At 38.3% G+C, this 24,954-nt stretch overlaps 1 protein-coding gene across 3 annotated transcripts; it reads left to right on the top strand.

The window, feature by feature from the left end:
• The first annotated feature begins 239 nt into the window (after positions 1–239).
• On the top strand, positions 240–21,845 carry ptbp2b (polypyrimidine tract binding protein 2b). 3 transcript variants are annotated; one of them, XM_017491077.3, is made up of 14 exons: positions 240–382; positions 1,362–1,392; positions 1,557–1,617; positions 2,182–2,354; positions 2,732–2,875; positions 5,939–6,100; positions 6,233–6,343; positions 7,638–7,836; positions 11,372–11,487; positions 17,462–17,495; positions 18,011–18,103; positions 18,296–18,512; positions 18,673–18,750; positions 19,716–19,962. In XM_017491077.3, exons 1-14 carry the CDS (start codon positions 375–377, stop codon positions 19,819–19,821), a joined length of 1,533 nt encoding a protein of 510 aa, XP_017346566.1. In that variant the 5' UTR covers positions 240–374; the 3' UTR covers positions 19,822–19,962. The 3 variants fall into 3 exon arrangements, with proteins under 3 accessions (XP_017346566.1, XP_017346565.1, XP_047017187.1); XM_017491076.3 differs by having other exon boundaries at positions 241–382; positions 19,763–21,845; XM_047161231.2 differs by having other exon boundaries at positions 277–382; positions 1,529–1,617; positions 19,763–21,845.
• The last annotated feature ends 3,109 nt before the right edge of the window (positions 21,846–24,954 follow it).

Raw genomic sequence — 24,954 nt, 5'->3', positions numbered from 1 at the left:
TCGCCTCACACCTCCAGGGTTGGGGATTTGATTCCTGCCTCTGCCTTGTGTGTGTGGAGTTTGCACATGCCCCTCTGGGATTTGCTCCAGGTTCCCCGCGACCATGAAGGATAAGCAGTATAGAAAACGGATGGATGGATGGATGGATGGATGGAACAACAAGGCATCAATTTAGTCTAAGGTTAAAAAGAGCAGAATTGAGCATTAACTGAAGGACAGATTTTTTTTCTCAGACCTGGCAACCCAAACCTCTGTACATGTACACACACACACACACACTCCAGTAATACACAACCTGCAGACTCGCCACCATTTTGCGTATAAGCTTACCAACAGCTAGGTTTAAAGGTGGAAAACAGACTCTTTTTCTAACAATGGACGGGTGAGTGTATAATGTTGTGCGAATATGAAAACTAAACTGTTTCCGCTCTTTCATTTTGGTAAAAAGAATAAAAAAAATAAATGAAATTCGAGATAGTCTTAGCTTAGCTTAGCTTAGCTCAGCTCGCGCTGTTAGCTAGCACTGTATAGGCTTTGCTAGCATTTAGCCGCATTGTACTTTGTTTGAGCACTCAAGCTACAGTCGTGTTTACTTCATAAGATACTTACACAGTAAATGTATTTTATCATAATCTATTATACATTTTGCTTCATCAGTTAATTTAGACCAGATAGGTAACTCCCATAATACTATTTTTAGAACTGGTATTGATTAGTTTCCTTCAGCTGAAGGGGTTCTTTGTTAGAAACATGCTTCACTCTGAAGATATTAAATGTGTTATAATATTCTCAAATATTACTAAAGGATATATTAAAATGAGTTTTAACCTAGATACCAGGGTATCTTATTATTCTGTGTGTGATAATACAGAAAAGAATGCTTAAAATCCCAGTTGGCTTCCTATTCAGCCATGTAACATTAGTGTTATTGCACTATACACTTACCGGCCACTTTAATAGGGACACCTGCACTGCTCATTCATGTGTACAAGAGCAGGTGTTCCTACTAAAGTGTCTGGTGTATGTGTGGTGAGTTGAAAGCTGTTTGGGATTTTGCCATAACCATGACTTTATCCTGGATCTTATTCGTAACCGATTTATTCATCTTTCAGCCCGAAACTTTAACTGGTCAGTGAGTTAATTTGCTAATCTGATAGGAAACATAATATGTTAATTCATCTTATCAGGTTTTTTTTTTTTTAAACTAATCTTTATTACTTCATTATAGTACAACATTTAATTCTAGTCTCCTGTTTTACTGAAGGATGCTGTCGTAATGCATGGATGAACAAACAGAAAATCACGACAATATAATATATCCATAATAATCTTTTCCACCTTTTTCTTCATTTTCTCTTCAGCATCGCTAGTGATGTTGCAGTTGGTGTAAAGGTAAGCTATTGTCATCTTTTTTTGTGGCTCACACTTTATTTAAGTGAATATGTTAATGTACATATTGTAAGGTTAATGGATTAGGATTTAATGATAGCGTTTAATACATGCATCCTATTATAATGTTTCTTTAAAGTTGGCCTCGTGATTTTTTCCCTCCTCAGAGAAGTTCGGATGATTTGCTTTCTGGCAGTCTTTACAGCAGTCCAAACACTTCAGTTAAGGGTAAGTGTAAAAAAAAATGTATATAGAGTAACAATGGATTTAATACAGGGGTTCCCAGATGTTTTGGACAGATGAGCCCAGTTTGACATTATGAATTTTCTGCAACCCCATGCATTGGCCACCCTAATTTATTTTATTTTAAAAAAATATTTGAATATTTTATTGTGGCATCATACATACGTACGTGTATGATAAGTGATAAAACGGGTTGTGGGATATGTTGTGTTGTTATAGGAAACCTATACGGCCCAACGCATAGCAGAGAACACGGGTTTATGCCTGATTTTGCTTGCAGGTGCAGGAGCTGTGGCAGCATGTGTGGCGTTGTTCTTGTACTCACCGCATATCTTATGTACATTCAGAATATTTAAAAATGACATTCGCTAGACGGCATTTCCAGATGTGATGCCTTTTTAAACACTGATACACCACTTTGTTAAAATGTCTGAAGGCCAGAAGTCTAGACGTTACATACTGTAATGTGTGGATAGAGCCCATAATTTAACGAAGTCTTGCCTTTAATGCCGAATGATGACTAATCTGAATTTGTGGTGTAATTCACAGCTAATGGAAGTGATAGCAAAAAACTGCGAGTGGAGGACAGCATGGAAAACCCGCCCTCGAGAGTCATTCACATTCGTAAACTCCCGAACGAGGTTTCTGAGACAGAAGTCATTGCCTTGGGCCTACCCTTTGGGAAAGTCACCAATATCCTGATGCTGAAAGGCAAAAATCAGGTGTGAGGACAGAATTTATTCTTCTTATTCTTCTTTTTATTTATTTTATTTTTTTAAGAATAGTTTTATTTATTTATTTACAAGGATTTTTTTGGCAGTTGTTTATATTGTTGTACATTATAATGAGGTGATTAAATAGCTTGGAATAATGTTATTTTGTGTTGTGTCATAGTTTGCTATTTATTTTAAAAGTCACTGTGTGTATAACTTTATCTGTAACTCGGAAGTTATTAACGATGCTTTAATTCGGTGTTCCGATATTTTGAAATCATGACCTGCCTACTGAAAGTCCAAATGAGTCTGTCTGTACAGTTGATTCGACGTCTCAGTACTTTTGCTCAACATATTTACTATTAAATATTGATCCTCTCCACCAGGCATTTTTGGAGCTCGGGACAGAGGAAGCAGCGATCACCATGGTGAACTACTACACAGCAGTGACCCCTCAAGTGCGAAATGTTCCTGTGTGTATCCAGTACTCCAACCACAAAGAGCTCAAAACAGACAGTGCACTCAATCAGGTTCGTAAACCAGTCACTTCAATATGCTTCTTATCCACCAAACAGAGATCCAAACTTTCAATTGCAAAAGGAAATAAGGTTTGAATTTTGGGAATTTTAACACAACTGTATGCAGGACTTTTTTTTTTTTTGCTTGCACACTCCACTGACAATGCACATTAGTAAAAAAAAAAAAAATCCACCCAAAATATTTCGTACTTCCTCCCAAGATAAAAAAAAAAAAAAAGTACTGTAAACACTGCAGGTTTTTTTTAAGCAATCAAACCAATTGACTTCTGTTTCAACTCATAACCTTCTCGCTTAGGCTGTTACAAGCCAGCAGTGGTCAGACGCAAATATAATGACTCTGTGGAAAAAGAGCTTACTTGAAAGCTATGATGAATAGAATGAGATGTGGTTGTTTTTCCTCTTTTTTCTGGGAAAAATAGCACAGAACGGAAGAACTGCTAATTAATTATTGCTCATACTGACCATGTTCGTTCTCTTCATCTCATGATCTTTTTTTTTTCTGACCTCCCACTCACATGAGGGTGAAAACACCTTGAAACCAGATGCATGCCACTTGTATTTAACTTAGTCAGGCTTGAAAATGGTTCTTCCATTTCCTTCCGCCCTGCTAGTACCCACCATTGATTGGTGTTTCCTTATTAAGCAAATGGTAATCTTGAGCTCTTAAACTGGTAGTATAATTCAAATTAATTTCGAGAAGTCTTTTGAGTGGTTTCATCTTGTTCTTCTGAGACTTCATCCTATCTGCAATCTATACAACCCTCGATTGCTTGCAGTTTGGTATGCATGTCCTCTGTTTGCACATTTTCTTGTGGGAAGCAACAGCAGAAAACATGTTCAAGGAGAACTCGAATATCCTAATTCCTTTTCTGTCTTTTGTAAAGTAATACTACAACCAGCAATCCACTCTGTGGCATTTGTGCCTCGCCGCCGTCGCCATCCCTTTCAAACCGTGTATGACGCTTTGTTAAAGGTTAACACCACGACTACTATTGCAAAATGCACTGTAATAGTTAAAAGTAACGTCATGCAATACACTTTAAAGAAGCGGTATTAAATATAGTTTCCTTTGGCAGCACTTCTCCTGCTGTCTGCAGCAAAACTGACCTGGCAACACTGCGATGTTCTGAAGTCTGCTCAGCTCACAGCTCTCTCAAAGCCACTCTGTGCCCCCTAACAGTACAGAGCCTTCTAGAAAGACTGTGCTCTTTTTAAGTATATTGAATGCTGCATGTACTGCAGAGGTTCTTTTTGTTTAGCTCTTGCATCGTTTAAAGAATTCCACCAGCCTTAGGGCTGCTGTGGCTGCCAACGTGCACATTTTAAACCAAGAGTGTACACATACACATATAAACCTTTGATCAAACTAACCAGTTTATAAAACTACACATGCATGTGCTCTGTGGTGAACAGCAGCGAAGATACTTATTGAATTCTTGTAGCTCAGTGTTTGAAGACATTGGACTTCTGATTGGAGAGCCGTGAGTTCAAATCCCAGAACGGCCAAGTTGCCACTGCCCTTGAGCAACTCTCAACTGCTTAGTTATATAATGAGATAAGTGTTAGGATTTCTGCCAAATGCTCTGAATGCAAATGTATAAATGTAGATCAGTTTTTTTTTTTTGTGATTGTTGTGGCCAAAAATGCTTGGATTTTTTTCTACATATTTTTCAAAATGTGCAATGCGACTTGCAAGGTATTTTGAGCTTTTTTTTTTGGTGGAAAACTACTTGAATTGGCAAAATTGTTTTGCGTGGCCTTTCACAGTGATGTTTGTTGGTAAATGAGACCTTTTAAGCTGTACTCGTTTGACGCACAAGAATCGAAGAGGGCTTTGACCGAATGCGACAATGTGACGACTTCACATGACGCGTCTCGGCCCAAATCTGCGGAAGTTCTGTGGTAATTTTGCAAAATTGCAAGCTCCTCCGAATATTGCGGAGTTTGCTTGATTTTGCGTTTGTTTCTACGATCGCAAAATCCTGGAGGGACTGATACATTAGAGTTGCCCTGATAATTACATTTTCTGTCAATTTTTAAACAAATTTTAACCTCTGTTCATGTTTTGCATGGGAAGATATTCACAGCTTTATCTGTTTGGCAGCACAGACATGGGAATCTAAGATACATCAGAGAAAGATGTTTTGTTGCTCTAGTCTGAAGTCAGACAGCAGGTTATTAAGCTCCATATAGGACACAAAATAGGCAAAAAGGAAACCTATAGGACAGGATACAACACGCTTTATTTTTGTTGATTTTATAGCTGCAGACACCATGTTTTCCTACAGACATTTAAATCGTCTGGCTTGATAGCCATTGAGCTGGTTGGAATCGATCGTCAATCGTCCCTAGCCTATGCTGGAGTCTGGACTCCTCCAGGAACAGAGCTGTCTATTCAACCCTGCTTTAAATAGTCCTATTATTGTGAGGCAAATCATATTTCATTTAGTCTGAGCACTGCTTAACAGAGTGCTGCTGAATTAAAGTTTTATTTAAAAAAAAATATATATATATTAACACACAAGTGCTTTGTTCATTCTTGAGACAACTATTCACAACTAGGAAGTCTAATAAATATGTTTAAATAAATATCAGATAACACAAGGCAATATATACAGTTCAAATAAATATATATCTCATGTTACTGTAATAACAAATGTAAAGTAATAAAATATCAGGGGGGGAAAGGAACTGGTTTAATTTAAAACAGATAACTGATGTCTCTTGGTGTGAATCAACGGTTACAAATGTTCCATAAGGAGTAGCGACAGTTCAGTTGAAGACATGAAAAATGCATGGGATGATTTCTAGTATCCAGAGTTGACTGTCTGTTTACAGCATCCAATGTTTGTATTTTGCATGATTACATTTAATTTTTAAAAACTGTGGTGTGCAGAAGGGACTGAAAAGCTAAGCCTTTCATTTGATCATTTTACAGCCTGCCTCTTTGTTTCCTGTGTGTGTGTGAGAGAGAGAGAATAATGGTATGAGCTTGAATTTGATTTAGTTTCTGCATTGTTGTCTTTTTTTTTTTTGTCCTCTCGATGTGGTCAGCGTGCCCAGGCCGTTCTGCAGGCAGTGTGCGCCGTACAGGAGGGAGGTTCTCCGAGCTCAGATTCAGCAGGAGAGAGCGTGTTAATACCGCCGCCAAGTCCGGTTTTACGCATCATCATCGATAACATGTTCTACCCGGTAACACTGGACGTCCTGCAGCAGGTCAGAGCTTTTCCACACACCTCCAATTAGTTTTTTAAATAAATAAATAAATACTTTCAGTATATCTACGGCAGGAAAAAAAAAACACTGAGTAAACAATGAGGCATTACTTGTGCATCTTTTCTCTTTTAGATCTTCTCCAAGTTTGGGACCGTGATGAAGATAATCACATTCACCAAAAATAATCAATTCCAAGCGCTGCTGCAATTCAGCGAGCCTGTAAATGCACAACAAGCCAAACTGGTGAGTGAGCTGACACGACAAACACAATCCTCCTGTGAAATCCTCAAAATCCCATCACCTAAAGATAATGACCATTCATAGTTTAACAGAAGAAGATTAAAACCTGCACTTGTTTAAAATGAAGTGGATGTTTTAAATGAGGCATAGGTACCTCTGACAGGCCTGTGCTTACTTACAATAATGTATGATTTGTGACCCCCTCACTATAGCGATTTGGGGTCCACCTGAAAACAGCACTTTTTTCCCTGCCTTTTCAGTTGAAAGTGCAGGCAGATTAAACGACAGTATAATTCACTCAGCAGGAAAGCTGATTCACTGAAAGCTAAAGGATGCAGGATATGAAAGGCGTATTTGTTTCTTGTAATGGTTACTTTTACTTCCTGCCAACATAGATAAACATTTTGTGAGACAAATGTACTTGAGGCAGTATTAACCAAGTGGGCGGGACTGTGTGGTCTTTGGTTGATAAACAAATGGAGGAGCTGCTTATTAATGCGTAGCTACCACACCGGACTTTTTTGTTACTGTTGCTTTGTGCACATCTGGAAAAGAATTGCCGTCTTATCCTCCAGCATATGTTAAGTGTTGGGGTAAAGTATCGTTTCCTTCTCAGAATTTCTCTGCCTGCCTGGATTTTTCTAGTCTGCACCTCTCTTATAGTAACAGTTGGTGAAAATCTAAACGTATGAATGAAAAGCTCGAAGTGATGGAATGAAACCTGAGGGGTAAATGATTCTATAAGTCAATACAATAAGTGCAAATGTGTTAATTGAAGCATGTTTTACTTCAATATGGTGGCCTCACATGCCTTAGGGTTTTGTTTTATGGTTAAATGCATAATGATGATACAAAAAACAAAGAAATACTTGCTTGGATATTGGATGGTGATGGAAAACAAACATAAATGAGCTAGGCATTCAGTTCAGAGAAGGATCCAAAAGTGTAATCATGTTTACCTTCAGCAATACAGGTATACACACACACACACACACACACACACACACACACACACACACACACACACACACAAGATCTGAACAAAAGGAACAGATTGACTGAGGTGAGGCTGAGGTATTAAGTCTCTGTGATACAGACTTACACATTTAATAAAGCTGTGCACGCACAGGGGTCAGTATCATTTTCAATGTTGAGCAATGATTATATTATTAGAGTATAATGCTTTACTAAAGACATTACAGGAACATAATGAAAGTATTTTGCTCCTTCAGTGCACAGTTAACTAGCTCGCTTCAAGATAGAACATGCTTGAACACCTCTTTATCATTGACTCTAGTCTTTGGATGGACAGAACATCTATAACTCGTGCTGCACGCTGCGCATCGACTTCTCCAAGCTGGTCAACTTAAACGTGAAGTACAACAACGATAAGAGTCGAGATTATACAAGACCCGAGCTGCCTGCAGCAGACGGTCAGCCTTCTGTAGATCCAGCGATGGCCGCTGCACTTGGCAAAGACTCCACATCCCTGCTTGGTAAGACTTGTACACTCATCCAGCGTAGAGCTGTGAACCTTGTTTACTGGACACGCACAACAACCTGTATAATCAGAATTGGCCATCCAGAAGAAGTTAATCATAACAATACAAATTTGTTTATGAAAGTACTTCATTCCAGTTGGTTTTTATTTAACTCTTAAATGATTTCCAAGGTTCTTGAATATACTTTTAGGCTGGAATTACTACAGCTGGTGAAATAGCATTAAATGAGTATAAAGTGGTAAATTACTTGGCTTGAAAGTCTGGAAATAGGCTATATGTGTGTTGCATAATCCATTTACAGAAGCTTATGTGAATTTAATTTATAGCTGTATTATTGTAAAAACAATTTGCTGCATGCAGACTCTTTTTATATGAAAGTTTTAAAGTATAGTGTAGCCTGTGTTGGGCCATCTGAAAAGAGTTTCTGATTTTCGAACCGTTACTTTGTTATCCTCTGACATGAACCGGGCATTTTCAGTCCTAATTAGCCATTATTATATCTGAAATATAATAAATTAGTCCTTCATAAACACACTTGTTCCATGCAGTCATTGTTTGTGGCAAGAAACTTATACAGGACAAACAAATGAGCCTTTTTTGTTTTGTTTTGTTTTGGGGAAAAAACAGCAAGTGGGGGAAAAAAAAGCCTAATTAAAACCTTTCTCTATGGAGATTCAGTTCTGTAGCCAGCTGAGGAGACAGTACAACAGAAGCTTTAAGTTGGTATTTAGTCAATTAACCGTTGTTCACTGAAACCAGTACTGTAGGTGTCCAAAACTTTCAGTAGGAGTGCAGTAAAGATCCTCTCACTGCAGCTCATACTTTGATTCAGTCGTTTGTTTATTATTAATATTAGTGTTGCACTGATTCGTAACTTTGTAGTATATTCCTACTGATATTGCTGATTACTCATATAACCTAATATTGATGTGAATGAAATAACACGTGTACAGGTGCATCTCAAAAAATTAGAATATCGTGGAAAAGTTCGTTTTCCCATAATTTAATTCAAAAAGTGGAACTTTCATATATTCTTGTTTCATTACATCTAAAGTGAAATATTTCAAGCCTTTTTATTGTTTGAATGATTATGGCTTACAGCACATGGAAATCAAAAATACAGTATCTCAAAATATTAGAATAAAGAATTTATAATACAGAAATGTTGCAGTGTCGCATTCCTAGTGTCAAGCCAGTCCTGAAACAGAGACAACGTCAATAGCATCTTACCTGGGCTAAGGAGAAAAAGAACCGGACTCAGTGGTCCGAAGTCCTCTTTTCAGATGAAAGTAAATGTTGCATTTCATTTGGAAATCAAGGTCTCTGAGTCCGGAGGAAGAGTGGAGAGGATCAGAATCCAAGTTGCTTCAAGTCCAGTGTGAAGTTTCCACAGTCAGTGATGATTTGGGGTGCCATGTCATCTGCTGGTGTTGGTCCATTGTGTTCTCAAGTCGAGAGTCGATGCAGTGTCTACCAGGAGGTTCACTTCATGCTTCAGACCCAACAATACAGACGAGCTGAAGGCCGCTATCAAAGCAACCTGGTCTTCCAGAACACCTCAGCAGTGCCACAGGCTGATCGCCTCCATGCCACGCCACATTGATGCAGTAATTCGTACAAAAGGATTAAATCCCTGACCGAGTATCAAGGGAATAAATTAACATACTTTTCAGAGGGTTGACATTTCCGTATTATAAATTCTTTATTCTAATATTTTGAGATACTGGATTTTTTATTTGCATGTGCTGTAATCATCAAGATTAAAACATAAAACGCTTGAAATATTTCACTTTGTGCAATGAATCTAGAATAAATGAAAGTTCCACTTTTTGAATTAAATTATGGGGGGAAAAAAATTATTTTTTCCCACAATATAAATTTTTTTTTTCAGATGCACCTGTAAGTGTTTATCACTGCGTAGGACAGAGATAATGATAATACTACCTTTTTGTTTCCCTTTTCTTCCAAGGGCAACCTCACTCGGATAAAAAAAAAAAAAAAAAAAAAAAATAAAAAAAAAAGGGGAAAAATGATGTTGCTAGTTTTTGTTAATTGATGCAGGTCATTGTCCCTGGTAACAGTTGCCATTGTTGTCACCACCACTGTTGTCACTTGTAGGTTCAGCTTTTTGAGCTTCACAAATGATGACGCCAAAATGTTTCTAAATATCACACTATTTGTGTCTACATATGCAATAAACTGCAGTCAGCACTTGGAGGTCCTAGGCAATGGATTTATGTTTTAAAAAGGAATGTGTCCATAATTGCTCATACGATATACAGGAACATCCCACATGCACAATGTTGTTATCTTGGACTTTTAAAAATCATCTACCTCCGCGTCTGTTTCATTCAGGACGAGGTTGCTTAGACACGCAGAAGTGTTTTTGCAGAATGATGAAGGCAAGAAAAGAACAGTGTTTTTTCTAAAGACTCTTTATTTTTGATATTTTAAATTATTTGCATGCTTCTCTCTCTAAGGAGACACCAAGCATCCTCCTCTTGTTCCAGAGCATTTCCATCCTCTCTGGGTACCTTTTCTCAGGTGTTTAACTTTTCTTAACATTACTTCTGCGGTGTTTCTTTCTTTTGGAAGAACATTTCTCAGTGCTGTCAGAGTTGTCACTACTCAGAAGATACAGCAGGAAGGGTACATGTCTACTTGCAAATTTTTTCTGCTGCATCACCTTTTTTTGCCCCTCTGTGGTTTTAGATATAGACATAAAAAAAATACATCAATCTGCATTGAACATATCATTGGGGAATATACACATTGATGCATTGTGTGCCATTTATCTTGTGTTGTATCAAATAAGACTGCGTGTTGAGTTTGTTTTACTTAATTATAATGTGCATCAACCTTGTTTAAAAAAAAAAAAAAAACTTATATATATATATATATATATATATATATATATATATATATATATATATATATATATATATATATATATATATATATATAGTATTATTGCTCAGATAAAACAGTGCAGCAACTGTCATGTGCCACACAGATCTGGCAGAACTTTTCATTGAAGATAATGGAATGCGGCACAGTAAATTTGTACGTGGACAGGTACAGTGAGGAAAAGTTTCTGCATTGTGGCCTGTATAGGAGGAATTTGCACAGAGATGCTTTCTCAGAGAGAGAGAGGGAGAGAAATGTAGGTGAATTGTAAGATGGAGAAACTGATTTACACAGCTAAAGCAGGAAGAGACAAGCCAAAGTGTTTGTCTCTATATGTTCCTCAATACCGATCCTTCTGTGTGGAAATGAGCCGACTGGCCTGTACACATTGGATGCCTTTGGGTCAGAGGGGTTGCTGGGAATGAATGTTTGACTGATATTTAACTCTTTCATTCTATCTCTCTTTCTTTTCCTTTTTACCCTTTATTCTTCTATTTATTTGCTTCTCTTTATCTGACCGTTTCGCCTTTCTGCCTCTCTCCCTCCCTCCCTCCCTCCCTCCCTCCCTCTCTCTCTCTCTCTCTCTCTCTCTCTCTCTCTCTCTCTCTCTCTCTCTCTCTAGGGTCGATCAGTCCTCTAAGTGCGGCGGCCGCAGCAGCGGCAGCAGCTGGGCGGGTCGCTCTGTCAGGACACTCGGCGGCTGGTGCAGTGCTGCTAGCCAGCAATCTCAATGATGAGGTCAGTTTATCCCACCCAACACACCTATACCCATTCTCTCTCTCTCTTTCTCTCTCACTCACACACACACTCTCCCTGCTCTCTCTGTTCTCAGTCATGTGTTCAGTCAGGCCCCCAGCAGACTCTGGTTCTACACTTTCTCTGTGTTCAGTCATCTGCCAAGTTTTTTTTTTAATTTTTTTTATTTTTTATTTTTTTTTAGGATCTTCTACAATTTTTCAGCATCATGTTTATACAGACTTACATTTGGGGTATTATTTAATTTTTTGGTCCAGCTTTTTAGAATTTCTCAATGATAGTTTTTTCTTTTTATAATATAATGGGGTTAAAAGAAGAAAAGATCAAATGAGAAGGTCTTAAGAGCAGCTTATATATGCATTAAAATCATACAGTTTAACAGAAGTATATTAAAATAAAACAATATACACAAATAATATTCCAAGACATAAAAGAAATTAGTTTTATATTGGCATTGTGTAAACCGCATGCCCCTCATGTCCCTCATGTCCCTCAATGTACAAACGAGCAACACAATTTGTACCCAAGGCTTCATTAAATAGCAGAAAGGTGTGTTTTTAATATATACAGTTTCTAAACAAATCATCCTGGAACTATAATTATCTTCCAGATTACTTCTAATGTACAATTCCACCTCCAAACATTGTGCAACACCTCCTACCTGAGTCTGATGTTTATGCAGTGGCAACAATTTATATGCCACTGCATAAACATATGAGGAAGAAAGTCATTCCAGCTTCAGGGTAGCTGCTGCTAGAGGAAGTCCACACTGATTAACACAGGAAACCAAATGCTTGTGCGGTGCTACGCATTTAACACAATCATTCATTCGTCTTTAGGTACTGCTTCATCCTGGTTTGAATGACTAATTTGGTTGTGTTTTGGGAAATAGAACCATCTAGGTCGATGGTTCTCAACCTGGGGGGCGCGGAGAGATTGGAAGGGGGTGTGAATTTTTTCAAGAAGAAACAGACAGGACATCATGTGGGTACTCTGTGTATTTTATTGCTTTTCAAATAGAATGTGCATAAATGGAAAACTCCACGTTCTCTCTCTCTCTCTCTCTCTCTTTGTATTTTCTTTTTGCTGGGGAGAGGTGGAGTTTAGCCTGCCTTTTATCCAACTGTCAGTGCAGACCAGTGTTGCCAACTTGACGACATTTCAGACCCCTTTAGCAACTTTTCTTTGCAAAAAAAAAAAAAAAAAAGCACCTAGCGATTTTTTTTTTTTTTGGACAAACCTTAGCGACTTTCTGTCTTATGTCGCCAGTACTGTCCTGTAAGCGTGAGGTCTTGCTTTCCCGCTACACTCACACCTCTCTCTGCGTCAGCTCTGTTCAGTGAGTGGCTGAGAGCCGGAGATTTAACAATGTCACATAACAAAATCATTCTTTTGCGAATGTTTTTAGAATGTAAGACGAATGGAATGCAACATGTTTTACATGTGTAATAGTACATGTTATTACAGCCTAGTTCTCTTGTTCAAAGTAGTTATAGTGTTCAGAAACATTTTATCATTCATGTTCCATACCTGTCCGTTATATACTTTTATAAAAGTATTTAAAAAAAAAAAAAATCATAAAAATTATGAAAAGTAATAAAAAAAAAAAAAAGTAAAAAACCACAAAAGCAAAAAAAAAAAATGTATTATCAAAAACAGATTATAGATTAGGTATGTGTGTGTGTGTGTATGTGTGTGTGTATATATATATATATATATATATATATATATATATATATATATATTTATATATATATATGTATGTATATGTGTGTGTGTGTGTGTGTGTGTGTGTGTGTGTATTCATTAGAAAATATTGCAGGTTGGTACAAACAAAAATGGTAACTATAGAAGTGGACAGGATTGGTAAGAATTCCTGCAGGAATGCTGGCCAGAGTGAGTTTAAATAACAGTCCCACACAATCCTCATAAGCAAGTCTGTTTAAGATACTGAACAACTCGACAAGGCGGGTCGAGGGATGTGAGGTGAATTAGGCATGCGGTTTACAGAATCCTAAACTCTCTTGTAGGAGTGTTACTGATTAAATTTTCACAGTATGGTAACCTAGTCTAGTCTACGTTATCATTATATGCATTTGATTAAGTTGATAATATTCTAGGAGTGGCAGCAGAGGTAGTATGATTTAGGAGGGGTCGGGGGGAAAAGGTGGGAAGCAAAACTGGACAGGAAAAGGATGAAGAACCACAGGAGTAAGGAAGCACTGGAGGATCGGTGTGACACAAAATAGACAGTGACACACAAAAATGCTTTTTAATCAGTGTTTTGGAAACATGAGCAGTGAGGTAACCCCCCGATCATACACTATGACTAAACCCTGAAACCATGACACCATAACAACCCTGATGCAACCCCGCATCATTATCCTTGTCCCTCCAGTACAAAAAAAATATGTTTGCCAAATGATTATTTTAAAGGTAAAACCAGCATATGACCACCTTATTTTTGATTTGTGTCACTTTGCATTTCAGCTATTTGTATACAACTTTTTTTTTTCTTGTTGTGCCTGTTGAGTTGAACTTGATGTTGAAAGATAGTAGAACATCCTGTGTCCTCATAAGTGCATTTGTCTATAGTGTCACTGCTCACAAACCAAATGTTTTCTTAAACAGTTACTCAACTACAGCCAAATTGTATTGGATATAATATCGACCCCAGGGATGAATGATGACAAAACGCTGTGTAATTATGACAAGGGGGAAAAGGTGCCGCAAATGTCAACTGGGAAGCTATTCAACCTGCAAGCTGATATACCATCCTTAAAGAGCACAGCAAATACCTATATTTCAGGTTTTTGAAAAACAGCCCTGTTGTTAAATTGTGCTGTTTAGAGATTGTATACAACTTTAAAGACTGAGCAGCCTCACATTAGTTGAGATTTGATTACAATGGATTTGCCATTGAGCAGAGTACAAGTACAAAGGCAAAGAAATGAAGTTAGTATCTAACCAGAAGTGCAAAATAGCAAGCAGCATTAAGTATGTAGGACAAAAAAGACAATGAAGTAGGTTGGTAGTCAAGTGCAAAGTAAAAAACTGTGTAACTGGAATATAAAGCATAAAAAAGTGCCATGATGTGTGTATATGAGTTCAGAGACATGGACTACAGTAATTAAAGACATTGCAGGGCAGTGAGCAAGGTGCAACATGACATGGATTGAACATGAATGAAATTCAAAGATAAACACGTGCACACACACACAGCACAGAGATTCAATCAACATGATCACAAAGCATCTTTACAGAAATCCAGATGTATATGTGGATCCCTAATGAGCAAGCCAGTGGCAAGAAAAGGTTCCCAGAGATGACATAAAGAAGCAACCTTGAGAGGAACCAGACTCAAAAGGGAACCCATCGTCTTCTGCAAATATTTTGTACGGAACAACTGCTTCTAGCTATTTAACATGGAAGGGACATGGTGAGAACACACTGTTATTAGTTAATAGATTTAGAGAACTGAAATGGTGGCGTTTTACGTTTTAAACAAAGTGACAATTGCGGAAAACACGTCGTGCAGCAATGACTCGGTTACAACGAAATAAGTAAATTTAAAAAAGAACTGTTCTTGTAAGAGTATAGAGAATATATGTTGCTCTTAAGTAAGTATGCCTTACGTTCAGCTCTGTTCTTCTGCTACATCTTCTTTCTGTGGCTAAATCTCAGTTGGTGTGCACAACAGCATTGTTATCCTTTAGGTAGAGAGCATATGTGGTGAACAGGAAATCACTCCATGTTGGCAGGGTTGAAATAAAAAACAGTTCTCCATGCATACTGTTTATGGTACTATCTTTGTCTTGATCCTTTTATTTTGCACTTTGCCCAGTAATACCATTTATATGCTTTAATAAGAGTAATATTGACATCATTGTTCATTTTTTGCTTAATAAATGTAAAAACATAAATAAATAAAGCAAAAACACTCACTTTCAGGTTCTGTGTAACATCAAGCATTAAAGTACGTTAGTCTTAAGTTATTGCATCTCTTGTCACCATTGCATAGAATGTTTGTGCATGTTGTGCAGCCCAAGTGCTCGGTGGTTTTATTCGTACTGGCAATGTAGCTACTATTCAGGTTGTTGTAGTTGCTAGTAAAACGATTGTTTACTATTCTGACCACTGCTGAATGTAATTTAGCTCAAAGCTGAAGCTTCTAACAGAGACAGGATACAATTGAGCAGTTGAGGGTTAAGGGCCTTGTTCAAGGGCCCACAGGGGTGCTGGTATTTGAACTCATTAACATCCAATCAGTAGCGCCGTGCTTTAAACCCTGATCTACCTCTGCCCTAATGTTAAAGTAAAAATAAAACCTTGAGTCGTTTGAAGACTTGTTATGGTTACACAATGATGTTGATCCCAAGCTCCTAATGTCACTGGTTCTTGGTACCATACAAGCAGCATTTTTGTGCTGGAACTAAACCGAACTGGCTCTTCTGAAGCGTGTCCAGATTAGGCATCAGCACTTTGTTGGTTGAAAAGGTTTGATATTTGCGGCACTTTTATGATTTGTGTATAATTTATTGTTGGTCCCATAAAGTGCAGTGAGCAGTTTGTACATTCTCTACCATCCTTAGGAAGTTGTTTTAATGTCGTTTCAGTATATTTAAAATTAGCTGAATGTTTTGGGTGTAAACAGAGTTGTAGACATGTGAAGAGATTTTCTGCACATAAATATACTGAAAGCATTACTTGATAAATTTCTCGCCAAAATGGAGGGTTTCTGCGGTCTCTCTGTGCATTCTGTACAAGTTTTGACCACTGTGCCTGTCTTGTCTTCTCTCTCTCTCTCTCTCTCTCTCTCTCTTTCTCTTTTGTCTCTCTCTCTCTCTCGTTTCTATTGCTCTATTGCTCTTTCTGCTGCTCTGTCTTGAAGTAATATCTAACTGTCTTTTCTCTCTAAGCTGTAACTCCTCTCTCCTTCTCCTGACGTTCCACTGCCTCTCTCTAAGTTATTCAGAGTTGGTATGAAATGTGGTAGCCCCACCCCACGCCTCATCTCTCTCTTTCACTTTCTCTTTCTCTCACTGTCTCTCTCTCATCTTGTCTCTCACCTTCTCTTTCTACTTCTCTGTAAAATCTCCCTGTAATGTGTTTTCCCATCATGTGTGTGGTTTTTTTTTTTTTTTTTTTTTTTTGTTTGTTCCAAACACTCTCGTGGGTCTGTGGTTTTTTAAACATGACGTGACGTTTCTATTTGATGCCCATAACTCTGCAAGGTGGTTTTCATGCCCATTTCCTGCATGGCCTTATCACTCTATTTAAAAAAAACAAAAAAAAAAACAGAAAGGCTTGCATTGGTTTAGACTCAAAGCTACCTGTATTTCATACTCACCTAAGCTTCAGCTCCTCAATCTGCCCTATTCTCTGCATGCCTGCTCACTTTCCCCATTCCTGGGTAAGGCTACATCAGTGCCTTAACCCATGTTTGGTCTTTGGAGACTACATTTGGCACAAGTACAGCGATGTTTGGGAGCAGAAAAAAAAACAGAGGAAAGAATAGAGAATCCAGCCATTTTTGACCTGCATTTCCTGTGTACTGACATGTATATTATTTTTTTTGTCCTCCCCTTCAAATCCATTTTATTTATTTATTAATTTTTCTTTCACCCCTTCCCCATTTGTTCCTTTTCCCTACCCTTTTTCTCCTCTCCAACCTCTTTTCCTCTCCACCCCCTGTTTCTCCCCAAACCCCCTGACCCATTCCTGTTCATGCTTTGCGCCTGAACAAAACACACACACACAAAAACGAAACAAAACAAAACAAATGTTCCTCCTCGGACCAACCCCGCCCCAATTAACCTCCCCGACCCATGCTCCATGGTCACCTCACCATCGTGCGGGAAACCACCCTCCGTTATGGATGATCTGTTCATCTTCGCTCTACCTCGACTCTTCTCTCTTCCTGTCTTACGCTGCTTGCTCTTCTCTCCTTCTAAAGATGGTTACGCCCCAAAGTCTCTTTACCCTCTTCGGTATGTTATCGTTGGCAATCTACCTCCTTTTTTTAATTTATTATTTCATTTTATTTACTTCTTGATTCATTTTTATATTCTTACGTCTTTAGTTTGTCTGTTTTTCTATTTAGTTAATATGAACATCTGTAATTCAGGACACATTTTTTAATTTACCAGTTATGTTTTTGTTCACATTTTAATCAGGTCTATTTTGGCCTTTTGAAGTCTGTCTCTATCTTGCTCTCTGTCTCTTCTCATGTACAGCTTATTGTAATGCATGGTTGATGATTTTGCATGTAGGCTTTCGTTTTTTTTAAACTTTTTCATATCACATAGCTCCTCTATATGGGAGGGTGTATCAGAATTTTGTTCTCTACTCTATAAACACACCATGCTATAGATTGTTTTTGTTTAAGATGCCATCTTCGTTTCCAGGCTCCAGCCTGTAAAGCACTAACTTGTACTTCATGGTTCACTTCTCTCTTCCGCTCGTCATTTCCTCCTACCTCCATCTGGCTCCCGGCTAACTGAAGGTGTGTATGGGGATGTGCAACGTGTCAAGATCCTCTATAATAAGAAGGACAGCGCCCTCATCCAGATGACCGATGGAAATCAGGCTCAGCTTGGTATGACCGAATAGCTGCAGTGGGGTCAAGAAGGCTGAGTTGATTATCAACAAGATATATAGCACAAAAATACTTGTTTAAGCTTGAAGTCTACCTGAATGAACAATTTGCAAGACAACGTGCCTAAATCGATTTCAGATTTCATTCGTTTGCCCATTTAAATGACACATTTTTCTTTTCATTTTACTTTAGCCATGAGCCACCTGAATGGGCAGAAGATGTTTGGGAAGATCATCCGTGTGACCCTTTCCAAACACCAGACTGTGCAGCTTCCTCGAGAAGGCTTGGATGATCAGGGCCTCACTAAAGACTTCATCAATTCACCCCTTCATCGTTTCAAAAAGCCTGGCTCAAAGAATTTCCAGAACATCTTTCCTCCGTCAGCCACTCTCCATCTTTCCAACATCCCGTGAGTAGTAGAGCAGAAGCAGTAGTAGTTCAGAGCTACTCGGCTAGTCTGTAACAGATGACCGAGTGTCTTGGAATGGTCACTTTGGTTCTACCTCTTCTGGGTGGATAAAATGTCCATCAATGTCGAGCCAAACACGAACATTTGTATTTTTCCACAGTGAGAAGGTGAATGAAGAGGACCTGAGACTTCTTTTCTCCAACTCTGGAGGCACAGTGAAGGCCTTCAAGTTCTTTCAGTAAGTATTTTCAGTTTTGTTATAGGACGACGTGTCCTATTAAAGCTTACACATTTTAATGCATTTCTACTACATGATTTTTACTATGTGTTATATGTATATTAATAATACATAAAATGCTTTTATATAGCTGAGAACCTAAAGCAACTCCCAGAAATGTTAAGAATGAACTGGATACACTATATGGCCAAAAGTGTGTGGACACCTGACCATAACACTTATAGGTGGTTGTTGAACAGCCCATTCCAGATTTAGTCTCCCTTTGCTGTTATAATAACCCCACTCTTCTGGGAATCTAGCGTCCCGCTACACTTTGGAGTGTGACTGTGGGGATTTGCCCATTCAGCAGCAAGAGCATTTGAGAGATCACTCACTGCACTCGTGAGAGGAGGTCTTGGACGCAGTCAGCATTCCATTTCATCCCAAAGGTGTTCAGTCAGGTTGAGGCCAGGGTTTCATTGCAGGTCCCTCGAGTTCTTCCACTCTAACCTTGGCAAACCACATCTTCATGGACCTCGCTTTGTGCACAAAGGCATGCTGGAACAGATTTGGGCCTCTTAGTTTAACTGAAGGGAAGTCTTAATGCTACAGCGTACAAAGACATCCTATAATTGTGCGCTTCCAACTTTGTGGCAACAGTTTGGGGAAGAACCACATATGGATGTGTGGGTGTCCACACACTTGTGCCATATAGTGTACCTGTCTGTTTACTCTGCATTTACAATAAATACTGCCATCATACTGTACATGACACCTTTCCAAGAACATATGTTCTGTTCCACCCTTGTTAACCATCAGAGGCAGTGACAATCACCTGGACACTATATGACAACAATGTAATGAGGAATAGGACTCATCCTTGAGCTCTGTACCTTGATTGGACTCTTGTAAATGTATGCTAGATGTATGAATGTAAATGTGCAGAACAAGACTGATTTTTAGAACTTCTGCACTTTTCTGAACAGATTTGTGTTGTTGATGAGACCATCCACACCTTTGTTTTTCACACCAGAGATCGCAAGATGGCCCTTCTGCAGATGGCGACGGTGGAGGAGGCCATTCAAGCCCTGATCGACCTCCATAGCTATGATATGGGCCGTGGCCATCGCCTCAGAGTCTCCTTCTCCAAATCCACCATATGAAAAGGCACTCTAGCCTGCATCCTTTTTCTCATCCCTTGTACTCCCTATGGAGTGTTGAGCGATATTACAGTTCATTTAGATCAGTCATTCCTGAAGACCATATTAGAAACACGCAGGCACCATTGCTGTCTCTTTCTCAGTATTTCTCTTCCTGATGTTACCCCATTGGTTGCTCCCACAACAAAATGTGCCTTACTTATACAAAGCAGCATAATCTCCCCTTCCCTCCCCATCTTCCTTTACAGGCGATATAGTGTAGGCACATTCCGTTGTTTGTGGTAAGGCGTTTTTGTTAGCCGTGATCTTGCCCCACTGCTCTGACCTGCTGTTCTGTAGGATTTTAAATGTGGAAATTTATCTTTTGCAAAACCACACTGAAGCAGTTTTTATCGGCTTGCTTTTTGACTCAGCCGAATACAGTTGAGTTATGAATCACCTGAATAGGAGTGACGTGATTTGATGAACAACCACCTGCTAGCACACATTATGTTTGTATATTTGTTGTTTGATCTGACACTTTTAATGCAGTTTAAATTTAATGCTGGAGACCCTTTATACACACATCACACTGTGGGCAGTGTAGTAGATAATTCATTACAACATTTCTTTTTTTTTTTTTTTTAAGTAGAAGGAGATTAGTGTTTAACATTAACTGCTTACACTTGGCAGTAGTGAGGTCAAGCTAACAGTTGCGTACATTTGACTGAGGTCCATTCAGTGTCACCTTGAGCAATCATTAGCGGAAGCCAACAGTTGTTTGTTAGTTAGCTGATGATTGTAATCTGATGTGGACTGATCACTATGAACACGGCAATCAACTCTAACAATGCAAATTGTCCTTGAAACACACTCTAATTAAAGAGCACGGAGGGCATCCATTCCCTTGTTTCTGATCTCTGGTTGTTTTCTCAAGATAAAAATTGTTTTATTAACATAATGAACTAAATGATTAGGTTTGTAGATGCAAGTGGGTTAAGGAGGACATCTACATTTTAAATAATGACGAACAACGATGCGTTTGACTAATTTTACCTGACAAACACTTCGGTAATTAGCTTCTGTTAACTGTACAGCTTACCCCATTATCCTTAAATATTTTCATGATGCGCAGAAGAGCTTAGGCAGTTTTGTTAAATTGTCCAAAAACGCATGAATTAAAATCCCTCAGCATATCAGATCCCTCTGTGATCATTACTTACTCCCACACAGACCTATCACTTGCACTGGACACCCACTGTTATAGTTTGGCTCTCGTTTAGATATTGAAAACAAAGAATTAAATTAAAAATGTTCTAAATGTCTTGTAATTTCATTTTGATGCATTGGTGTGAATTGTGCTCATCAAATAGACCTTGAAATCAGTTAAAAAAAACAAAACAAAAAAAACATTTTCCTTGCTGTTGATTGAATCTGCACATTGAACCTGCTGAGCTTTGTAAATGCCATTGTGAAGCATTCAAGCCCTCATATGTACAATACCAGTTAAATGCCTTTCTTAAACTCCCCAAATAGTCTGAGCTCCTCACTGCTTCTCCTAACTTCTAAATGGAAAGAAGATTGAAATGACTTGGAAATTTACACAAAAAAAGTAGACTGTTCACACTTTTGACTGGTAGTGTAGATAACCATTAGGACCAAAGCTGCCGTGCCTTTTTGACTTATTTTTCTGCATGTTTTATCAAGCTGTTTCATTCAGCATTGATTTTCACTTCAACAGGGGAAAAAAATCAGGATTTATACCAGACATTTGAAAAACATCTCCATTGATATTTGCTGTGTTTTGGAGGCTGTGGAGGTCATTTGTTGATGTACTCTGTGTTATGATTAAAGAATCTGTGGTCTTAGGTTCAGAATCATGGACAGGCTGTGTATATTTTCTACATGGGTTGCATTTTTACATTTACAAATTCAGTGTGATTTGGAAGTGATGCGATTAAAAGTTCTTTTTTTCTACCAGGCTCATGCTGTACGCTCCCTGTGTGCCCGTGTGCTTTCTCCTTCTGTAGCATGCTCAATAAACTCCTGTCACTCTGCGTTCACCTTTCTGACTCTCTGCTGTCTCTCTTTCTCCTGCTCTGTCTCTTTCTTCTCACACAGGACAACATAGGCATGCTTCTTTTTTTATTTCTTCTACACCTCCCAATTTGATTTAAATTTGACTAGGCTAGTCCAGAAGTTTGTTCTGAAATTGTGACTGAATATGGAGAGGTCACTGGATGCCAATGGTAGGAGTTGGATTTACAGTAAATGTGTGGTTTGTGGATTTTAAGACAGTGTAATAAATGAAGAGTCTATTGATTTTATTGGTACCTTAGAAAAACTTTGACTTAAAATATTGCAATACCTTTTTGCACTAGGTTTCACCCAAGACCAGAGAACAGACTTTCTCATCTCTGGTTTGAGCATGCAGGGGCACTGTAACGGGGAGGGAGGGGGGATTATATCGATTATAAGGGCCCTGGTCAGACGGGGCCTAGCAGAACCCCATACTTTCCTGTATGATTTTGGTATTTAAATGGCCTCTTTGCACAATAATCGATTAAGTAGCACGCTATAATGAATCCCCTCAGACTGTGCCATGTGCATGTGTGTGTCCCCTTGGGACGTTCGCGAATTATTCAGAAACGCGGCACTTCATAGTTGTGAGTCCTTACATGCATCAGGTAAATGGCAAGAGAGGGTGCAGACAAAATCAGGATACCAAAAGAGGAAAGAACATGAAAAAGAGGAGAGAGCAAGACAGGGAAGACAGCTAGTCATCCAGTTTTTCCAAAAATATAAGGTGATTTATGTTCCTTGTTTTGTGCTAGGATTCTGAAGCTAGCCTGTATGAAGCTGTTATAATTAACATAAAATAGAAATTCTATGTTATTCGCCCCGATGTTTATCATTGGAATTTGGAAAACAATATTTCCAAGAATGTTTTTCCACGCAATCGAGCAATAGTAATGGAGCATTGAGCTTCAAAAAGGACGGAAAAGCACCAAGCGACAATAAAACTAGTCCAATGTTGTATATATCCAAGCTTTCCGAAGCCTTGCAACAGCTTTCTGTGAGGAATCGATTGATCATATAAGTCTGCTTTAATTGTCCCAAGTGAGTTTATGAGAGAAGTGTTGTAATGCTGTCCGATTCATGAGAGAATCGTTGGTTTGAGTCGGTTCATATCAGTGAATTGGAGATTCCCGTTGATAAAACCAGTCTGAATGATTCATTCACGAATAGAACCGATTTGATTCTCAAGTTCAACTCACTGATTCAATGGTCCTGTCACTGTTTAGCTAATTTCCACATTTCTTTCTGGAGCTGCTGGTGTGTGAAACTTATTATTTACTCAAATAATAATAATAATAATAATAATAATAATAATAATAATAATAGTAGTAGTAGTAGTTGTAGTAAAGTTCATTATTCTTGGTACTTGTGGAATAAGAAATTACAAGTCTTATGAAGACATCCAGACAGTTTCTATAGTGTGAGAGAGAGTACAATGGTGTTAATTACTTGTACTGTTTATAGTTATAAGTGCATAATTTCAGTTAATTTAAGAAACTGTTCAAATTTAGTACGTTATAGGCTTATTGAATATGCAATAATTGTTATTTTAAATGATTGCTTTTACACATGGCAATAAGAAAAGATAATTGGGGGGTGGGGGCCTGGGGTCCAGAGTACAAATTAGCCAGAGGGCCCAGAAACCCTAGTGACGGCCATGTGAGCATGTAGGAGTATTCGATGCAACCTCATCAGTAGTGACACATGCCTTCATTTGCTGTTTTTAAAAATATATATATATTTTATTTTCCCCAGCTAGGCTCCCACCACCTCTCTATTATTGTTTAACATTTTACCAATACAGAATTCCCAAAACAACTGACAATACAGTGTATATATTACGTAATATAATGTGTATATATTTATTTCCTTTTTCTCTCATTCACTTTTTGTGACCAATTCCCAAAGACACCCTGGAATGCCTAACAGTCCAACAGTTCATTTCATTAAATTCTGAAAAAAGCCGCAACGAACCCAAGCATTTTTGACAGTACTCCCAGAAATGCTGTACGGACTATACAAGTGTAGAAAACATATTGCTTGGTTATTCCAAATAAGATATTGACACTTTTTGACATTATTATTGAAGTCTGAAGGACAGTTTATGTTGGATATAAGTGCTGGTTTGGTTGAGCAAAAGCCTTGCTTTTGTCAGGTCTAGACTTGTTGAATTATTAGTGCACACTGTTGTGTCAAAGTTTCCCATGCATGTCTTTAAAAAAGAAAAAAAAAAAATCACACAAGTGACCAACACATCGTGTTAAATTATTGTCCAATCATGTTGCCAACTGTGCTGCTGAGGTCATCATCCATCTCTAAACTCAACTCAAAGTGACTGTTTGTTGCGTTAAGCTTTTGACTATGACAACGGAGTCGGACTCCTGAGGCGAGGAAACAAAATGACCACAAGTAAATTAGTGTTCATCACTATTTAGCTCTCAAAAATGTATTCAATGAAAAACAGTAACTCAGCGAGTGATGATTAACTTTACCTATTGCTATGGCTTCAAAAGTGAATATCATGTACTGCTTCCTCAGTGTTGGTGTTACACTACTAGTGTCATGTGTTTGTTAGCTGTAAAATATGGACTGAGGTTATTCTATAATTCTCTGGGTCTGTATCTTATCCATTTGGTTTACATATGGTGTGAAAACCGTAAAAAAAAAAAAAAAAGGGTTCTTCCTGTTTAAATGCAGAAGGGCTCAAAAGTTAAAATCCTTGAGGCAGCTACTTAAGTACAGTAATAAAGTACATGGCCTTGTTACTTTCCCCCAGAGCTCAATTCCCACTTCTTTCTGTTCTCTCCGAGGCCTTTTTGCTCCAGCTGCCTGTTGCTGAGAGTGCTGATTGATTCTTCTGTCTGCTCATAGCTCAGCTCACTCTCTCACGGGTCAGGAAATCACTGAAAGTCTGGAGTACGCGGACTTTAACTAAAGTGTTCAATAATTTCCCCTTACATAAATAAAGTTGTGCAAATCTTAACAGTACAATAATACAACAGAGATA

This window comes from Ictalurus punctatus, chromosome 17, assembly GCF_001660625.3.
Source record: "Ictalurus punctatus breed USDA103 chromosome 17, Coco_2.0, whole genome shotgun sequence".
Taxonomy (NCBI): domain Eukaryota; kingdom Metazoa; phylum Chordata; class Actinopteri; order Siluriformes; family Ictaluridae; genus Ictalurus; species Ictalurus punctatus.
This window is presented reverse-complemented; position numbering and strand designations above follow the sequence as displayed.

Excerpts from the sequence above, each read along its gene's own strand:
- ptbp2b (XM_017491076.3), top strand. Across the intron at positions 1,393-1,556 it reads ATGTTGCAGTTGGTGTAAAG|AGAAGTTCGGATGATTTGCT; the intron begins GTAAGCTATTGT and ends TTCCCTCCTCAG. Across the intron at positions 18,513-18,672 it reads CTCCATCTTTCCAACATCCC|TGAGAAGGTGAATGAAGAGG; the intron begins GTGAGTAGTAGA and ends ATTTTTCCACAG.